Here is an 18696-nt window from a genome sequence, read left to right on the forward strand (position 1 = left end):
GTTATATATTATATATACCGTGTGTGTGTGTGTGTGTGTGTGTGTATGTATGTATGTATGTATGTGTGTATGTATGTATCTTTGCATGTATAAATGAGGTTTGGGGCTATAGCTCAGTGACAGAATACTTGTCTACTATGCACAAAGGTCTGGTCTCACAAAAGAAAAGAAAAAGTTCATATTAAAATTATATAAAAATTATTTTATACCTAAGAATTTGGAACTATTAAAAAACTGATTGAGAAATAATAGATTTTTAGACTTGTATTTTATTACTTATAATAATGTTACTCAAATAAAAAAAGACAACTTTTAAAGTCTTATCCTTGTGTAGATGAATGGTACTTATCCTGCGGTGTCTTAAGGATTCAGTGTTTATGTCTCAATATTCCAGCTATTTTCCAGTTTCAGTACAGCAAACATTGTTACTCCCATATTCCCTCCACAGTGCTTAGCACTGCATCTATGGGCTAGACAGAAGCAGTCATGACCAGCGATGATAGCCAACACACACACACACACACACACACACACACACACACAAACACACACACACACACTAGTAACTTACTGTTATTTGTTGGTTCAGGAAACCCAGGCTTTGGACCACTCCATCCTTTGTTTTCACCTGTCTGAAAGGTTAGATCAATTATTACAATCTATAGAATCAGGCATATTAAAACAATATTGACTGACCATGTTAGCAAAAGCAAAAATGTCCCCCATGGCTCTTGAGTGTACCCTCTCCATCTCTCTCCCAAAGTGAGGCCAAGTAACCAGAGTGCACAGTAGTGCACTGTCCCCATTCCATACATGAGTCTCTTGCTACCCTGAGTTGCTTCCATTTTTAAGCATAAGCTTGCATGTTTTTTACGGCATCAAGAAAAACTGCCATATGTAATATGTATTACATAGAAAATGATCAGTAATTTTTACTCAAAAAGTAAAAAAAAAATGTCTTCATCTACCCTAAAAACAAAATAAGAACAGAAACGTTACTGTGCCCACTCTGGAAAAACCTTTTGTTGGGTATCACCAAAATATAATTGTACCAAATAATTAGCCAACATTATTTTAAAGAATTTTTTTGTCTCTTTCATTATACATATTAAGGTGGCAAGGAAACATACTGGTAGAAGAAAAGGAAAACAAAAAACTAAGAATCATGAAAAATAGTTGACACCGTCAACGGCAGCTTAGCACGAACCAGGGTGCTCACCACAACTCTTCCATTAGTGCTCCTACCCTTTAGGACACAATTTCCTATCTTTCTCTCATTTACCCCCGCCGCCCTCCTGCCAAGAGACACTGCTGTAAATCTTTGACTACAAAATTCTAGTAATGACATTTTTGCGAAACAAAAATTACTGTACAATAAAGCAGTCTAACTGTATTAACCACTAACAATTCTAACATTTAAGACAAGATATATTTGGAAATGAGCTAATTGTTCTTTATGAATATGGGTAATCTCATTCACCCTCACAAAATCTAATGTGGTGTTGCTACCATTCTGCCTTCTAAAGATGCAGTCCAGAGTGGTCTGAGCTCATGCACCTGATAGGCAGTTCTCCTAAGTCAAGAGGTAGAAAGTAACTGTACTTTAAGGGTTATTGTTTTTCTTTTTTCTTTTGCAGTTGTTTTTGTTTATATTAGGTGAAGTACCGTATTGAACCTTTGAATCCTGGGCCTTATGTACAAGCTAGGCAAGCGTTCTAACCACTGTACTACACTGATGGTCCACTAATAGCTTTTTATATAGAAAGGAATTAGAATCTGATGAGAAAGGACTATAGATATGATGAATAAGTGTAAAGTGTACAACTAAGAAGGAAAGAGACAGCAGGATGGATAGCAAAGTTTAAAACAAGAATGGCCTGAGCTGAAGAAACAGCTCAGTGGCTAACGGAACCTGTTGTTCTCCCAGAAGACCGAGTCATCAAAGGCCAGCACCTGGTACTGCACAAGGCCCAGCACTTCTCATCTGACCTCTCTTCACCATGTGACGACCACCATGCCAAAGTCATTCTCTGGCTCCTCTTTGTGCCAGTGTTCTTTCCTTCTGCATCCACCACACAAATTATGTCTATGTGAATTTACCAAACACACACACACACACACACACACACGTACAAAATAGCCGTGGAGCGTCCCTTCATCTCTTTATGCCTAACACTAGTTTCTTTGCTTGGATGCTCATCTGAACAACTCTCCTTGCCTTCTGACTGCCCTCTCTACTGTCAGCCTCTCAGCCCAAATCTATTCTGCACACTTCTGAGAGGATTAGTTTTTATATATATAACTAGATTAAATTTAAGCCTTAAATGAACAATTCGTTAAGCCCTTTGCTTTGTATTAAAACAGTGACAACCGACCTCCCTTCTCTTTGTAATATGATCAGAACACCTCACTCCCAACACTTAATGACTGAGTTCCTTGAAGGTAAAGACTAGGTTTCTGTCCACTTATGTCTGACATTTAGTGGGTATGAGTGTGATGGCTAACTTCATATGTCATGGTGTATGTATTTTACCAAGTATTTGGTAAAACATTAATCAGGGTGTTTCTGAGGACATTTGGGGTGATTTGCTCATTTAAATTGGTGGACTTTAGGTAAAGCATATTACCCTTCACAATATGGAAGACAACATGCAATCAATTGACAATGTTGTCGTCAACAACAACAACAACGTTGATTTGCCCAAGGAAGGAATTCTCTAGCAGACTGTCTATGGACTAGAAGGGGAACTGCTTCCTGAGTCTTCAGCCTGCTAGGCCTTCCCACAGGCTGCAGACAACCCAAGCCTCCACCATCATGTAGGCCATTATTTAACGTAAGTCTGCATGTTTACCAAGGCACAAGTACATGCACACAAAAGGGCCCATGTCCTGTTGGTTCTGTTTCGCTGGAGAATACTTGCTAATACAGTATGTATGCAAAAACAAACAAACAAAATTCTCAAGTAAAGGAAATAGTGGGTTTTGTTTAGATTTCTTTCATTTACAAATAAATGTCTCTAAAGACATATTTTTATAAGTTACTCATTGGTTTTAAGTCAACATAAATGTGCTAAATTAAAACAAGATTTGCCAAAATGCAAACATGTTTTATGTTACAAATACTTTTTAAAGGAGAAAAGGCATTAACTAACCAGGCTAAAAAAACAAACAAACAATTGAAATCTCTATCACATAGGCAAATGAATTTTTTAATCATTGAAAAAAATTACAGCACCTTTAAGCAAAGCACCTGTAAATGTTCATCAGAGGGTGTTTTGATTCTCCCTGTAAGCAGAAAGAATGTGCCCTGCAAAAACTAAGGCCATCCCTGAAACAGAGTCCTGTGAGAAAGGCCTGCTCAAAGGCAAACTACGTTTTTGTTTTTAAATTGGATATTTTGTTTACCTTTCGAATGTTATCCCCTTTCTCGGTTCCCCCTTTCACATCCCCTGCTCCTATGAGGGTGCTCCCCCATCTACCCACCTACTCCTGCATTCCCCTACACTGGGGCATTGAGCCTTCACGGGACCAAGGGCCTCCCCTGCCATTGATGCCAGATAAGGCCACTTCAGCTCCTGCTTTATTGTAAATTTTTATGTAAACAAAATGCTTAACAGAAATAATTTCTACATAAGCATAGATAAGAAAATGGTAATAAAAAAGAAAATTAATTCAATTTATCTGTCACCAACTTTCCCAAAGGGCAGAGATGATGATGTCATTAACTGCTGAAGAAGAAATAGAGGACCATGAACATGGTCTTGGGAGAAAAGTAAATGCTCTCTCAGTTTACCTCTAAATTTAAAGTAAACAAAAATTCAGTTTATAGAGAACCTGTCTAATATAATTACTGCTCTAAAGAGCTAAGCTAAAATTTTGTTTGCAGTGTTTCCACCTGTATTCCAGAAACAAAGACTAATAATTTGTTCCTGTCCTAAAAGACACAACTACAGACAAAAGTGACTCGAAACAGTAAGGTAAGCAATATTATATTGGTATGAACATCATACAAATATTTTAGTATTGCTAATCCTAAAATTATCATTACCCACTAACACTTCATCTTCCCCTTAAGTAGATGCTATTTTGTACCAACAATATCTAACATGGAGAGTACTGTTTCATAAAAATGAAACTCCAAGTCAACTTTAATAGCAGATGAAATCAGAACGAGGCAGTCATGTTAGCGTTTGGGCAAGAGGCACATGTCCACTAAGGCCCACACTTACCTTGTCGAGCGGATCCTGAAGACTGGTGGACGCTTTATAGCCAAGCTGTAACAGCATTGCTTCAGCAGCATTTTTTTTGGCTATCTTTTTATTGGGTCCTGTTCCAGTCGCAACTTCATTGCCTACCTTGACCTATTGAGGTTAAAGAAATTCATGACAGTGTGTTAGCAGACAGGAAGCCCTTACAGTATAAAGCACTGCCCAGAACTAAAGCATAGGAAGGTTAGTCCAAACAAAACAGAGAGATAAAATCTCACTCATGTGAATTTTATATACACAAGTGAAATATACATGGGAACATATGGGACAGGGTTCTCAGACTGTCGCCGCCCCCTCAGGCCCCTTCCTCCACGACTTTTTGCTTCCTTATATATTTTTGGTATTTTTAAACCCTGTACATTTTTATTTTTTAAGCCATACTCATTTAAACAAATAAAAAAGTAAGGTTTATATCAACACAGGGTTTGTTTCTACATTTAGTACTCTTTATTACCAGTCATAAGCTGAGGAAGTAGAATTTCATATTGGTGTCATTTAAACAAATGCTCAAAGTTTATATGAGTTTATATTAGGGCTGGGAACACTGCTCCCTGGTAGAATATTTGCCTAGCACATATAAGGTCCTAGGTTCAATATCTAGTATGAAAAACATTTTATTAAATAGTTCCTAAGGAGAATTATTATATTAGGCTGAGTATAGAAGTGTAGTGAAGAAAAAGACTTCCAAGTGAGTCTAAGGACTTACTTAGGCAATTCCACTCTCTGATATCTCCTCGCATAAGACGCTGAGCGTTATTAACACCTCCCTAAACGTCAAACTCCTCATGAGCACAGCAGGAATAACAACTATGTCATTGTTGCTTTGGGGAAATTAAGAAATTCTATGCCAACTACAATGCTTAATCAATCATAGCTGATTAGTGAACAGCAAACTTCCCATAACCTTTTGTAAGCATAAATCCAGTGTATACACACACACATATTTAACTATATATGAGCCATCTATACACACATATTTTCTGAGTAAGACTGTTTTACAAAGTCATGTCTTAGTACCTGACTGTTTTCTCATGTACTAAGAGAAACAAAATTATAAAAACTAAACTGAAAAGTGGAAAGACAAGGAGCAATCTACAAACTGACATTAAAATAGTGCTGTTCTTGCAGAGGACTCAGGTTAACTCACAAGCACCTCACGGCGGCTCACAACTCTTGAGTCTCACTCCCAGGGATATGGAACCCTATTCTGCAGGCACACATATAGTGCAGGCAAAACACTTTAAACATACAAATTATAAATAAACCGTAGTATTAAAATACTAATATATGGAAGAATGTGGAATGCAGATTTCAGACAATGGTGATATAATGCTTTTGGTGTCCAAAAATCCAATCTATAAATTCATCAAATTCCTATCAAAATCTCACATGTGTTTTACACTACTTGACAACCTGATTCTCAAGTTTATACAGTTAGGCAGAGTGCTAAGAAGAGACCGGTTCTGAGGAAGAAGAGTAAGGCACAGTACGTCTTCTCATACCTGAACTTTTATATAGCTACCATAAGAAGGGGGCAGATAAATTTGCACATATTAAATTACTTTTGCTCTTTAAAAGATACCTGGAGAGATACCTAGTGGTTAAGAGCACTGATTACTTTTCCAGAGGTCCTGAATTCAATTCCCAGCAACCACATGGTGGTTCACAACCATCTGTAATGAGATCTGATGCCCTCTTCTGGAGTGTCTGAAGACAGCAACAGTGTACTCACATAAAAATAAATAAATAAATCTAAAAAAAAAAAAGATACTAATAAAAACTGGTCGTGAGCTCAGGGTCAGCTAAGCACTAGCTGCACAGGTGAGAATCTGTGTTTGAGGAACCTACACAGGGCATGCACATGGGTGTGGTGACACACCTAGAATTCGAGCCTTGAAAGTGGAACAAGAAGGTATTCCCAGAGCAAGCAAGCTCTGAGCAGCCATAGTAGGCAGTTCTGGATTTGACTGGGAGACCCTGCCTTACTGAATAAGGCAGAACACACAGTCACTATTGTTCCTGTTCTAGAGTGCAGGTTCCTGCCTGGCATCTGCAGTTGAGTATAACCATTTATAATTTTCACTTTTATTTAAGCTATTATTTCTATTACTACCTTTAAGCTTTAGTAAATTAATCATTTTTAAGAAACAGGATCTACAACACAAAGGCAACAAGATAAAAACTTAAACATAAGTGTGCCAGTGATATGGTAAAGGGATGTACTGCCCAGGATTTGGGTACAGTTGCTACAGCACATGAACTAATACACTGACTACAGAGCTGCTGTAAAGCTACCCCCTACTACACAGTTCAAGCCTGTGCAGTGTTTTGAGAGCTATCAATGCTTCTCTTCCCAGTGAGAAAGTCCACCTGCTGGCTGGTTAGGCTTCTGTGTGCTAAGCTGAGCAGCACTGCAGGAGTAGACAAGGGCCCCTTGCAGGAGGGGCATGAACTCAGTCCCTGCCCTATCAGTGCTGGCCTGACCCTGACCTCAACACAGCACTATGAAGATGCACTCCCACCCTTAGCTATGCCCTTCCTGCTGTTTTCCCAGGGTTTGGCTTGTTCCCCAGATTCACCAGCCCTCACACTGTTCTGGAATAACTGTTCCTGAAGAGATTAAACCAGCTGAGTCAAAAGCCTCCTCCACTTCTTGGGGGGCTGGAGGAGGGAGTGTCAAAAGGCACTCACCAAAGTAAACAGAAGCCAAAGATCATGGAGCCACATACAGATGCTGCCCATCCAACTGCTTTCACCTGCCACGCACCCCTCATCAGATCCCTCCAGTCTCCACTGCTTTATCTCCATATATTGTCTCTGCATACCTGATGCCCTTTCAACCCAGGCTCCTGCCCCTGGACTTGGCTGCAATTGTTCCTATCCTGGAACCAACTGTTTATCTGTGTCTGCCAGATTTCCACGTGACCTATTCTGTTCCTTTGTAAAGATGTCTTTCCTTCCTAATAGGTGTTTCCCAGACTCACCTTCCCTCCTCACCCATCCCCTACCTGACACAACTTTTCTTTCATACACAGTTAATTCTTTGAGTTGTGATCTAGAGTGATTCTCATTCCTTGCTAACAAACACAGTGGTCATTCAAAAGGCCATTTGAGTAGAAAAGTCAAAAATGTATAAGGGTCACCTTCCTACAAAACTCACAGATGCCGTAAGATTACAAATAAAAATCTTTACATAAAATATTAATGTCTGAGCAAAGTGGCTCTCTAGTATGCTGTAGATGGTCAGATGGTCAGGCTTTTGTCTTGAGCAAATCATTCTGTAATTTCAACCTTTCAAATTAACAAAATAGATCCTTGAATTCTTAAGAGCTAAGAATATAAGATCAAAACCATTACTGTATTCTACTTAGTGAAAAGGCTAGCACAATGCTCTTGGTCCTAATAGCACACACAGGAGAATTCTTAGCTTTGAACCTTGAGGTTCCCAGCAGTGGTTCCCTATTACTACATTGTAAGTTAGCAATTCTACTAGAAGCTTCTGCGAAAGGAGAGCAACAGCTACACAGGAAGTGTTTAGGACATGGTAAATGTTTATGACAACAGCTGCATAGGAAGTGTTTAGGACAGCTCCACTATTCACCAATGCCTGGTATCACACATGCACAGGAGTGCAAAACTTAGCTTACATGTGAGTGATTAATTAATTCAAGATTCCATGTTTGGATGCTGAGATCTCTAAACACAGTTCAACACTTAGTAAACAGTCGTGATGTTATCTGTATTGTTTGAAAGCTAAGATCCTTGGGTTAGACTATAAAAAGTTTCTTTTACCACAGAAAAATTTTAAAGTTTGAACATAATAAAGTATACCCTGGTTATTAGAGTCTTCTAATGAATATCACTGTAAGAAAAAAATTGTAATTTTCAGAGCTATATACTAGGTAAGTCTGAAACAACAAAGTTAGAAGTTAGCTTTAACTTTTCTACAGAAGGAGAAAGAAATCCCGAGAGGACAGGAGAAGCCCCAGCTGAGTCCATTGCAGCAAAGGTCTTACTTGCAGTATGGGGAACTGTTACACTGTTTCCTTTCCTCCTTTCAGTATCTGGTTAAAGATTTATTTTAAATGTGTTCACGTCTGTATTTTGTGTCTCTTTGTATGTACTTGACTGCAAGTGTAGGTGCCCAAAGAGACCGGTGTCTGAGACCTCCCACCCTCTGGAGCTGAAGTCACAGGTAGCTCTGAACTGCCTGTTGCGATGTTATTAAGTATGAAGAACTGAACGTGGGGCCTCTGTAAGAAGAGTACAGTCTCTTAACCACTTAATCACTCCACCAGCCCTGGATATGTTTCTTAATAAGAACATAGAACCCAGGTTGCTCCAAGTCTATGGCTTGAACTGACAAACACAGATGTGTCTGAGCTGACCTGAAAAGAACAAGGCCGTCTGGGTGTTAGACCTCACTCCTAGCTCATACAGAGCAGCTAGCCTTCAAGTTTCTTGGCTACACAAAAGATAGGTCTCTCCCTCAGTTCCCACCATGCTCAGCTGGCCAGGCCAGGAGCTCTCATTTTCCAGAGTCCCATAACCTTATGCCCTTGGCCCATGTCCATACCCTGTATCTATCCTTCTTATTTTGTTTCTAATTTCCTTTGTTTCTGGTCATAATAATGACTCACCCTGGCTGTAAAGTGCAACATGAGCAGTTAAGAGACAGACATGAGATGATGAACTGTGGTAAGTAACCCATGTGAACTCCCAGGCCCTTCCAAATCTTACACTGCCCATCTAACACGTCCTTGACACCAGCCTGCTTCACCAAGCAAAGAGGCGAGTGTCCAAGAGGGATGAATGCCTCACAGTGTAAACACTACGAACCTTCCCAGAACCCCCCTGTCTTTGGCACATCACTGTGGCACATCACTGTGCCTCAGGCTTTTCACTGATTTCAGAAACATTTAGTATGAAGATTAAGAATACCTGCATTACAAACTCTCGACGGCGAGGCATTCCTCGTTCTGAAAGTAAAATGTAATCAGGTTCCTTTTCCTTTCTGGCTTGCTGGATTTGAGCCAGGCGGCTAATGGGGTTCATTCCTTGACCATAGTCGGGTCCCGCCTAAAAACATAAGAAAAGCGTCAGAATTTTTATTGTAAAACTTATTAGACCCTGGAAAAACTTATTAGACCCTGTGTTCTCTACCACATTCTCAGCCTAGCAAAACTGACTGAAAAAGATAAACCAGTCGTGAGAAAGATTTGTACTAGAAATCTGTAAAATGGACCCAACATTTAGGCTTCTATGGGATTGGGCTGCAGAGATAGTAGAGATAGAGTGCTTGTGCTTTAAAAACTGGGTGATCTCTTCAGTGTGGGAGGTTGCTCTACACCCTGTGCTCACGGATAATGACAGACACAAAGAAATGGACCAGGTATGACATGAATTGTGAGCAAATACTTTCAATGTGAAACTATAAGAAGATGAATTAAGTTTTCAAAACATACTTTTAGGACCTCCTAAAATGTATTAAGAAAAAGAAGACAGGTTAAAAAGTGATGAATAGGTGTATCACAAGAATGCAGGGGGAAATAACTAAACTTAGTCATTAACGCTTGGCAAATGCAAACTAAAACCATGGGGAAACATGATTACATACTCACCACCTTGGAGAATTTGAGAAGTCTAACAGCCACAACAGGAAAGAAGGAGTACTGGATAGGTTTATACCGACTGACACAAGCCAAAGTCATCAGAAAGGAAGTAACCTCAATAAACAAAATGCCCCTGTAAAATCCAGCTGTGGGCAACCCTGTAGGGCATTTTCTTAATTAGTGATTGAAGTGGGATGCCCAGCCCAACATAGGTGATGCCAGCCCTGGACTGAGCAAGCCATGATGGACAAGCCAGTAAGCAGCACCCCTTCATGGCTTCTGCATCAGCTCCTGACTCCAAGTTCCTGCCCTGCTTGAGTTCCTGTCCTGATTTCGTTTGATGATGAACTGTGATGTGGAAGTGTAAGCCTAATAAACCCTTTCCTCCTCAAGTTACTTTTGATCACGGTGTCTCATCACAACATTAGAAATCCCAACTAAGACTGGAGGGGAATAACGGAATCTTGTTTGAGACAAGGGGGATGGGGTGGTATAAGAGGGTGAGCTCACTATCCTAAACTAAACGGAGTCATGAGTGGCCCAAAGTATGAAGCACATACTAGCAAGAAGCACAGCAGAAGGGATAGAGAGAGCTGGAAAGAGTTCTCTAGAGATGTTTAAGGGAGGTATCAAGAGGATTTGATGATTCTACCAATGAAAAGAAATCTCACTGCCAGACAATTGTTGCTGCCAGCCACTAGAAGAACACTGTGAAAGATTAAAGATATACAACAGAACATGACATGACAAAGTGTGGGCCCTGAATTTGAGGTGCCTGTGATTAAGCAATAGTGTGGATCACATGGTGGAGAATGCAGAAACAACTTGGGAACCATTTCTCTAAAGACTGAACTGAACAACACTAGGTGTAAAGGAGAAAGTAGGAAAGGAACAAAAGACCGCAAACCTCAGAGCCAGCATGATGGCTCAGTGGTAAGGTACTTGCTGCTCACACTGGAGGGATGCCCTGAGCCCAATCACCATGAGGGGAGAGAACAGAACCCTCTAGGTTGTCCTCCGACCTCCACATGTATGACACAATGTACACATACAAACAAAATAAGTCTTTTACAAAGATTGTAAACCTTACAACTGCAATGATTAGGCTAGACATGAGAGCAATGGGGGTGGTTAACTCTTGCTAAGGTACTACCACAAGCAAACACTGCAGATCAAATAAAGTATAAAGGGTCCTTTGCAGAGGATGAGTGATCAGACTGCAGGAAGGGGGAGGATTAAATACAAAAGGAAGGTTAAATTAGCAGGAAGCATGTCTTAAAATATCATAAGAAATCATGCTATTAAATGAAAGAAAAACAATGACACATGTGAGTCCATGTATAAATAAATATATAGTTTAAATGAAATTTTCACCTATAGGCTGACAGTGTTCCTTCCATGAGCCAAAGATCACCTAACAATACCCACAATATCAGGCATAAGAAGCCCTTTTTTGAGTCGTTGTTCATAGCTGTCAAAGAGCCCCCCACAATGTTACAGACTGTTGATATTGTCCTTGGTTGCCAACCAGAGGGAAAAGGTAAGTTCTTATTGCTTATGACACCACCATGCATTGCAGACACAGGGTTCAGAGCACCTGAGCAGCAAGTCACCTGAATGCCTTCTCCCTGAGGACTAGCTTTCATGGCACTAGAAAGAATTGCACGAGCTTCCAGAGGGTGACAAGCAACAATTCTACCCAGCTATATGCCTATGAAGCACATCAAATGCCAGCATGACAAAATAACTCTAAGGGTGCAGTAGTGGCTCATATACTTGGAGGTAACCAATAGCTCTCTAGTTGGACTTATAACCTGTTCAACAAGAGAGAAATCATGCCAATTACTGGAAACCCAGCCAGCTACCCAGAGATAGGGAAGTCATGGTTTTTGGACAAGAAATAATAACCAACATTTTAATGAATCAGCATAATCCCTGAGTACATGCTAAATATTTGTCCTTATACCCATGGGTAAATGTAGTCCTCACTCCTCATCCAGGAAACTTCTCTTTACAACAGATAGAGGCCTTTACAGAAAACTACAACCAATGAAAATGCAGAGTTGTGGAGCCCAGTCCCAGATCTACAAAACAATGCCTGCACTCAAGGCTGGGGAACACTGCAGAAAAGGGGACTGTAAGAGCCAGGGGATCAGAGAGTTTGCTGTGAGACTGTATCTCCTAATGTCAGAAGCACTATCTACAAAGTCTCACCACCATGAAAACCACCATGAGAACCACCATGAGCTGAACAAGGGTCAACAGACATGAGAACGTAGATGGAGGAATGCCCATGAGGCCTCAGTCCTACACAAGAACCACTAAGGCCACTAAGGAATGCTGAGAGGGAAAAACAGAGCAGTTAATGAAAACACAGGGCCTGGGTTTGAAAGAGCAGGGAGGGCAGAAGGGAGGGCATAGAGAGACAAAAGGGAAGGAGAAAATGGCATAATTACATTATAATCTCAAAAATAAAGAAAAAACTTTTGAAAAAGATCACTGAAAAAAAGAAATGATGAAATTAAGAATCTAATAAAAAGGTTAAAAAGAAGCTATGGGTGAAGTTGCCATCATATATATGAAGAAGCTCAAATAAATCTGTATTTCCAATGAGAGACTTTCTGTAATGTCTATTGCTGTTAAATCTTAGGCTCTTCTAAGAAAGTCCCTATGTTCCATAGAACAACTATTGATACAGATTTTTTTCCTCTTAAATTTTTTATTATTTAAATGCATTTTAACTCAGCAGATAGTCCCATGATCTACAGAGGACTCTCCACCCCACAGGCACCTTAGCACATCTAGGATCGCTGGTGAGTGGAACACAACATCTGTTTCAAAAAAACCAGGGGTGCCTGGGGACAGCTGGAGAAGGGACACAGGAACCCTGCCCAACAAGTAGCTCAGGTTTCTTCCAGTCAGCACTGGTCTACCTTGGTTTTGAACTAAGCGGACAGCCCCATGGTCCCCAGAAGAGGTACCACTTCCAGGTGCTCTAACACACCCAGGATCTTAGGATCTCAGGATCCCAGGAGCTTGGTCACAGCAGGGTCTCAGAGGAAGCTTGATTGCCAAGAACTCTGACATACCCAGAATCTCAGCATCACAGAATCATAGAATCACAAAGAAAGCTGGACTCTGAGAAGTTCTGTCTCAACTGGGATTACAGGAAGGACAGGCTCCAGTCAGATATATCGAGGGCAGGGGACCTTTGAGATAATCAAATGGTGGGAGGCAAGCATAAGAACAGAAGCAACAGAAACCAAGGTTAATTGTCATCATCAGAACCCAACTCTCCCCCCATAGCAAGTCCTGGATACACCATCACACAAGAAAAGCAAGACATGGATCTAAAGTCACTTCTCATCATGATGATGGAGGACTATAATAAGGACATAAATAACTCCTTTAAAGAAATACAGGAGAAAAACATCCAAACAGATGAAAGAATTGAACAAAACGATCCAGGATCTAAAAATGGAAATAGAAACAATAAAGAAATCACAAGAGGAGACAACTCTGGAAATAGAAAAGCTATGAAAGAAGTCAGGAACCAAACATGCAAGCATAACAGACAGAATACAAGAGATAGAAGAGAGAATCTCAGGTGCAGATGATACCATAGAAAACATGGACACAACAAAGAAAACGCAAAATGGAAAAAGATACTAAACCAAACACCCAGGAAATCCAGGACAAAATGAGAAGCAAACCTAAGGATAATAGGTACAGACAAGAAGGAATATTTCCAACATAAAGGACAAGGAAATATCTTCAACAAAATTATAAAAAAGTTCCCTAACCTAAAGAAAGAGATGCACATGAACATAAAGAAGCCTATTTCCATGATGTTTGTAGAACGTTTTTAATATTTTCAACTGTTAATATCCAACAAGCAAAATAATTATTTTGATATATTTCATTGTTATGTCTCTCTTTTCATTTTTGATTTTGTTAATTTGGATACTGTCTCTCTGCCCTCTGCTTAGTCTGGCTAAGGCTTTATCTATCTTGTTGATTTTCTCAAAGAACCAGCTCCTGGTTTTGTTGATTCTTTGTATAGTTCTTTGTGTTTCTATTTGGCTGATTTCAGCCCTGAGATTGATTATTTCCTGCTGGATATATTTGCTTCTTTTTGTTCTAGAGCTTTCAGGTGTGTTGTTAAGCTGCTAGTGTAAGCTCTCTCTAGTTTCTTCTTGGAGGCACTTAGAGCTATGAGTTTTCCTCTTAGGACCACTTTCACTGTGTTCCATAAGTTTTGGAATGATGCGTCTTCATTTTCATTAAATTCTAAAAAGCCTTTAATTTTTTTCTTTATTTCTTCCTTGACCAAGTTATCATTGAGTAGAGCATTGTTCAGCTTCCATGTGTATGTGTGCTTTCCACTGTTTTTGTTGGTATTTGAGACCAGCCTTAGTCTGTGGTGATCTGATAGGGTCATGGGATTATTTCAATCTTCTTGTATCTGTTGAGGCCTGTTTTGTGACCCATTATATGGTCAGTTTTGGAGAAGGTACCATGAGGTGCTGAGAAGAAGATATATTCTTTTGCTTTAGGATGAAATGTTCTATAAATATGTTAGATTCAGTTGGTTCATAACTTCTGTTGGTTTCACTGTGTCTCTGTTTAGTTTCTGTTTCCAAGAAACATTGCTGAGAGTGGGATGTTGATGTCTCCCACTGTGACTGTATGGGGTGTGATGTGTGCTTTGAACTTTAGTAAAGTTTCAAATGCCCTTTTATTTGGAGCATAGATGTTCAGAATTGAGAGCTCATCTTGGTAGATTTTTCCTTTGACAAGTATTAAGTGTCCTTTCTTATCTTTTTTTGATAACTTTTTGTTGAAAGTCAATTTTATTCAATATTAAAATAGCTACTCCAGCTTGTTTCTTCAGACCATTTGCCTGGAAAATTGTTTTCCAGCCTTTTACTCTGAGGTAGTGCTGTCTTTGTCATTGAGGTGTGTTTCCTGTATGTAGCAAAATGCTGAGTCCTGTTTACGAATCTAGTCTGTTAGTCTCTTTTTATAGGGGAATTGAGTCCATTGATGTTAAGAGATATTATGGAAAAGTGATTGTTATTTCCTGTTTTGTTGTTGTTAGAGGTTGAATTATGTTTGTGTGGCTATCTTCTTTTGGATTTGTTGAAAGATCACTTTCTTGCTTTTTCTGGGGTGTAGTTTCCCTCCTTTTGTTGATATTTTCCATCTATTATCCTTTGTAGAGCTGAATATGTGGAATGATATTGTGTAAATATGGTTTTGTCATGGAATATCTTGGTTTCTCCACCTATGGTATTGAGATTTTTGCTGGATATAGTTGCCTAGGCTGGCATTAGTGTTCTCTTAGGGTCTGTATAACATCTGCCCAGGATCTTCTGGCTTTCATAGTCTCTGGGGAGAACTCTGGTGTAATTCTGATATGCCTGCCTTTATATATTACTTGACCTTTTTCCCTTACTGCTTTTAATATTCTTTCTTTGTTTTGTGCATTTGGTGTTTCGACTATTATGTAACAGGAGGAATTTCTTTTCTGGTCCAGTCTATTTGGAGTTCTGTAGGCTTCTTGTATGTTTATGGGCATCTCTTCCTTTAGGTTGGGGAAGTTTTCTTCTATAATTTTGTTGAAGATATTTACTGGCCCTTTAAGTTGGGAACCTTCACTCTCTTCTATAACTATTATCCTTATGTTTGGTCTTCTCATTGTGTCCTGGATTTCCTGGATGTTTGGGGTTATGAGGTTTTTGCATTTTGCATTTACTTTGACTGTTATGCCAATGTTTTCTATGGTATCTTCTGCACCTGAGATTCTCTTTTCTATTTCTTATATTCTATTGGTGAAGGTTGAATCTATGACTTCTGATCTCTTTCCCAGGTTTTCTAAATCCAGGGTTTTCTCCCTTTGTGATTTCTTTATTTTGTTCTTTTTCCATTTTTAGATTTTGAATGGTTTTGTCCATTTCCTTCACCTGCTTGGTTGTGTTTTCATTAATTCTTTAAGGGATTTTTGTGTTCCCTCTTTAAGTGCTTCTAGCTGTTTACCTGTGTTCTCCTGTATTTCTTCTAGGGAGTTATTCATGTCCTTCTTAAAGTCCTCATGAGAAGTGATTTTAGATCCAAATCTTGCTTTTCTAGCGTGATGGTGTATCCAGGACATGCTATGGTGGGAGAATTGGGTTCTGATGATGCCAAGTAACCTTGGTTTCTGTTGCTTATGTTACACTTGCCTCTCAACATCTGATTATCTCTAATGATACCTGCCCTCACTAACTCTCAATGGAGCCTATTCTTCCTGTGATCCTAGTTGTGTCAGAACTCCTCAGAATTCAGCTGTCTCTGTGATCCTGTGATTCTGGGGTCCTATAATCCTGAGATCCAAGGTGTGTCAGAGCTCCTGAGAGTCAAGCTGCCTCTGGGACCCTGAGATCCTGGTATGAACAAGGTCCTGGGATCCTGTTATCCTGTGGTCCTGGGCGTGTTAGAGCTCCTGGGAGTGGAGCTTCTTCTGGGTGTTGTGGAACTGGCTTTGGAGTGCCCAAGGTCTGCTCAGGGAACCTCTCCAAACCGGAAGGAACCCATGCCACTGGTCAGATGGAGTTCCTGGGTGCCTGGGTGGGTCTCAGTTACTCCCCATTATTGGTCTGATGTTGTGTCTTCCTCACCTCTGATCCTATGATCTGGGAGTGTTAGAGTGCCTGGGAGTGGAGCTTCCTCTGGGTGTTATGGGACTGGCTGTGAGTTCATGTCCAAAGGGCTAAGACCGGAAGGAACTGTGCCACTGTTTTGGCAGAGTTCCTGGGTGCCTGGGTCCCGCTGTTCCCAGTTATTTCTGGTGTTTTTGATATAAATTTTAGTGACAATCAACCATATGCATACATAAAAATTAGGTAAAGTTAGGAATCTGAGAAAATTGTTAGTGGCTTGACTTGGTGTTTTATTTGAAATTAAGTACTATTATGGCCTTGACAGTTCAGTTATTCCTTAAATATCGTTTCAGATTATCCTAAAAACTAGTAAGGACACTCTTATAAATAATTGTGTCCAGAAAATTTTTTCTCCAATGTTGGAAAGCCTCCTTTGAGAAGACAATTATATTAAAGAATGGATAAAACCCAAAGACATCACCTGACCAGTTGTATTTATTAAAAGGGTGACTATAAATTTCCTCTATATCCAAAAGAAGTTCACAGCTAGCCAGCTTTAAGTGGACACTGTAAGTAGAAATAACTGGATCTGAAACCTGACTCTGCAGTGGAAACTTGTGTTCCTCAAATATAAATGCCTACCCTGTATGACAGCATGACACATCCCAAAAATACGAGGGATAATAAGACAATGTGTCCGCTTTTATTATTTTCAGTAAAATAAAGGTAATTCATCACAGACATCTTTACTTCTCTACATAATGGAAGGAATCATATGTCCCAGATGAGTAAGACAGATAAGGAAAAACTCAAGATAATATTCCAGACAAACTGTTTACTGCCCTACAATATAATTACATTTAAAATCATCTACCTTGCAGCTCATTACATGAACGTTCCTTTCTCAAAATGGCCTACGTATCAGAAAATCTCCAAGTTTTATTTTACATAAGACAGACATAGCACAAGTAATTCCAAGTGTGATGTATACATGAAAAGGTGCAGGGGTGGCTATCCAGTGCAGGAGCAGGGGAGGCTCAGAGAAGCCTGCTCTGAAGAAGTCAAGTTTAAATAAAGATGTGAGTGATGAACAGAAGAACATTCCAGAATAGCACACTAAAAGCACTCTTTCCTGCATCCCTAGGTGCTGGGAGATAACATTTTAACAATGGTTTTTCAATGGCTATAGCTAACACAGGAATTAGAACTATATACCATTTTAGAAATGTATATATCTTGTCTAGCTTAACAACTTAATATCCTTAGTTTATTAAGATTGGACTGAATTTAATAGATATTATGATCAATCTTATGTGACCATTTTGATATAATGAACTGTTCTGCCTTCATAGAAAACCAAGAAACTTTTTGCAGAGAGGTTTTTTGATAAATAGTGTGACAATCATTTGACTTAGTGACTAGAGTAGATAAGTAATAAGCGTTCTTAATATCTGAGTGATTAATACATAAGTAATTTTAAATATTTCATAATTACTTATGCATTTTGTGCATGCTTCAGTAAAGACAATCTTATGAAGCAAGTATCCACACTTAAAGGATATCAATGCTATTCAACTTGCTGAGGCCAGGAAATTATGCTCAAACTGTCTGCCAAGGCTGCTCTAATAACATCTCCACCTGCTCTCTGGCCAAGTGCTTAGAACATATGAGAACACACCGCTCTTCCTCAGAACTACTGCAGCTCATGATCAGTGGATCCATGGCTATTTATTTCTTTTTTCTTTTTTACAATTTTTTATTACACATTTTCTTCATTTACATTTCAAATGCTATCCCAAAAGTCCCCTATACCCTCCCTCTGCCCTGCTCGCCAACCCACCCACTCCCGCTTCCTGGCCGTGGCATTCCCCTGTACTGGGGCATATAATCTTTGCAAGACCAAGGGCCTCTCCTCCCAGTGATGGCTGACTAGGCCATCCTCTGCTACATATGCAGCTAGAGACACAGCTCTGGGGGTTACTGGTTAGTTCATATTGTTGTTCCTCCTATAGGGTTGCAGATATCTTTAGCTCCTTGGGTACTTTTTCTAGCTCCTCCATTGGGGGGCCCTTTGTTCCATCCTATAGATGACTGTGAGCATCCACTTCTGTATTTGCCAGGCACTGGCATAGCCTCACAAGAGACAGCTATATCAGGGTCCTTTCAGCAAAATCT

General features: G+C 39.7%; 1 protein-coding gene across 6 annotated transcripts in view; it reads right to left on the reverse strand.

Annotated features, from left to right (window-relative positions):
* The window catches only part of Stau2 (staufen double-stranded RNA binding protein 2), a 292336-nt gene that overhangs the window by 145468 nt on the left and 128172 nt on the right, over positions 1–18696 (reverse strand). For all 6 annotated transcript variants that reach the window (XM_029474163.1, XM_021172712.2, XM_021171933.2 and 3 more), the window contains 3 exons: positions 9210–9347; positions 4230–4361; positions 572–632 (listed from right to left, as the gene is read on the reverse strand). In XM_029474163.1, the coding sequence (XP_029330023.1) occupies positions 572–632; positions 4230–4361; positions 9210–9347 (331 nt within the window). The remainder of the gene's footprint in view (positions 1–571; positions 633–4229; positions 4362–9209; positions 9348–18696) is intronic.

Source organism: Mus caroli, chromosome 1 (genome assembly GCF_900094665.2).
Source record: "Mus caroli chromosome 1, CAROLI_EIJ_v1.1, whole genome shotgun sequence".
Classification (NCBI taxonomy): Eukaryota; Metazoa; Chordata; class Mammalia; order Rodentia; family Muridae; genus Mus; species Mus caroli.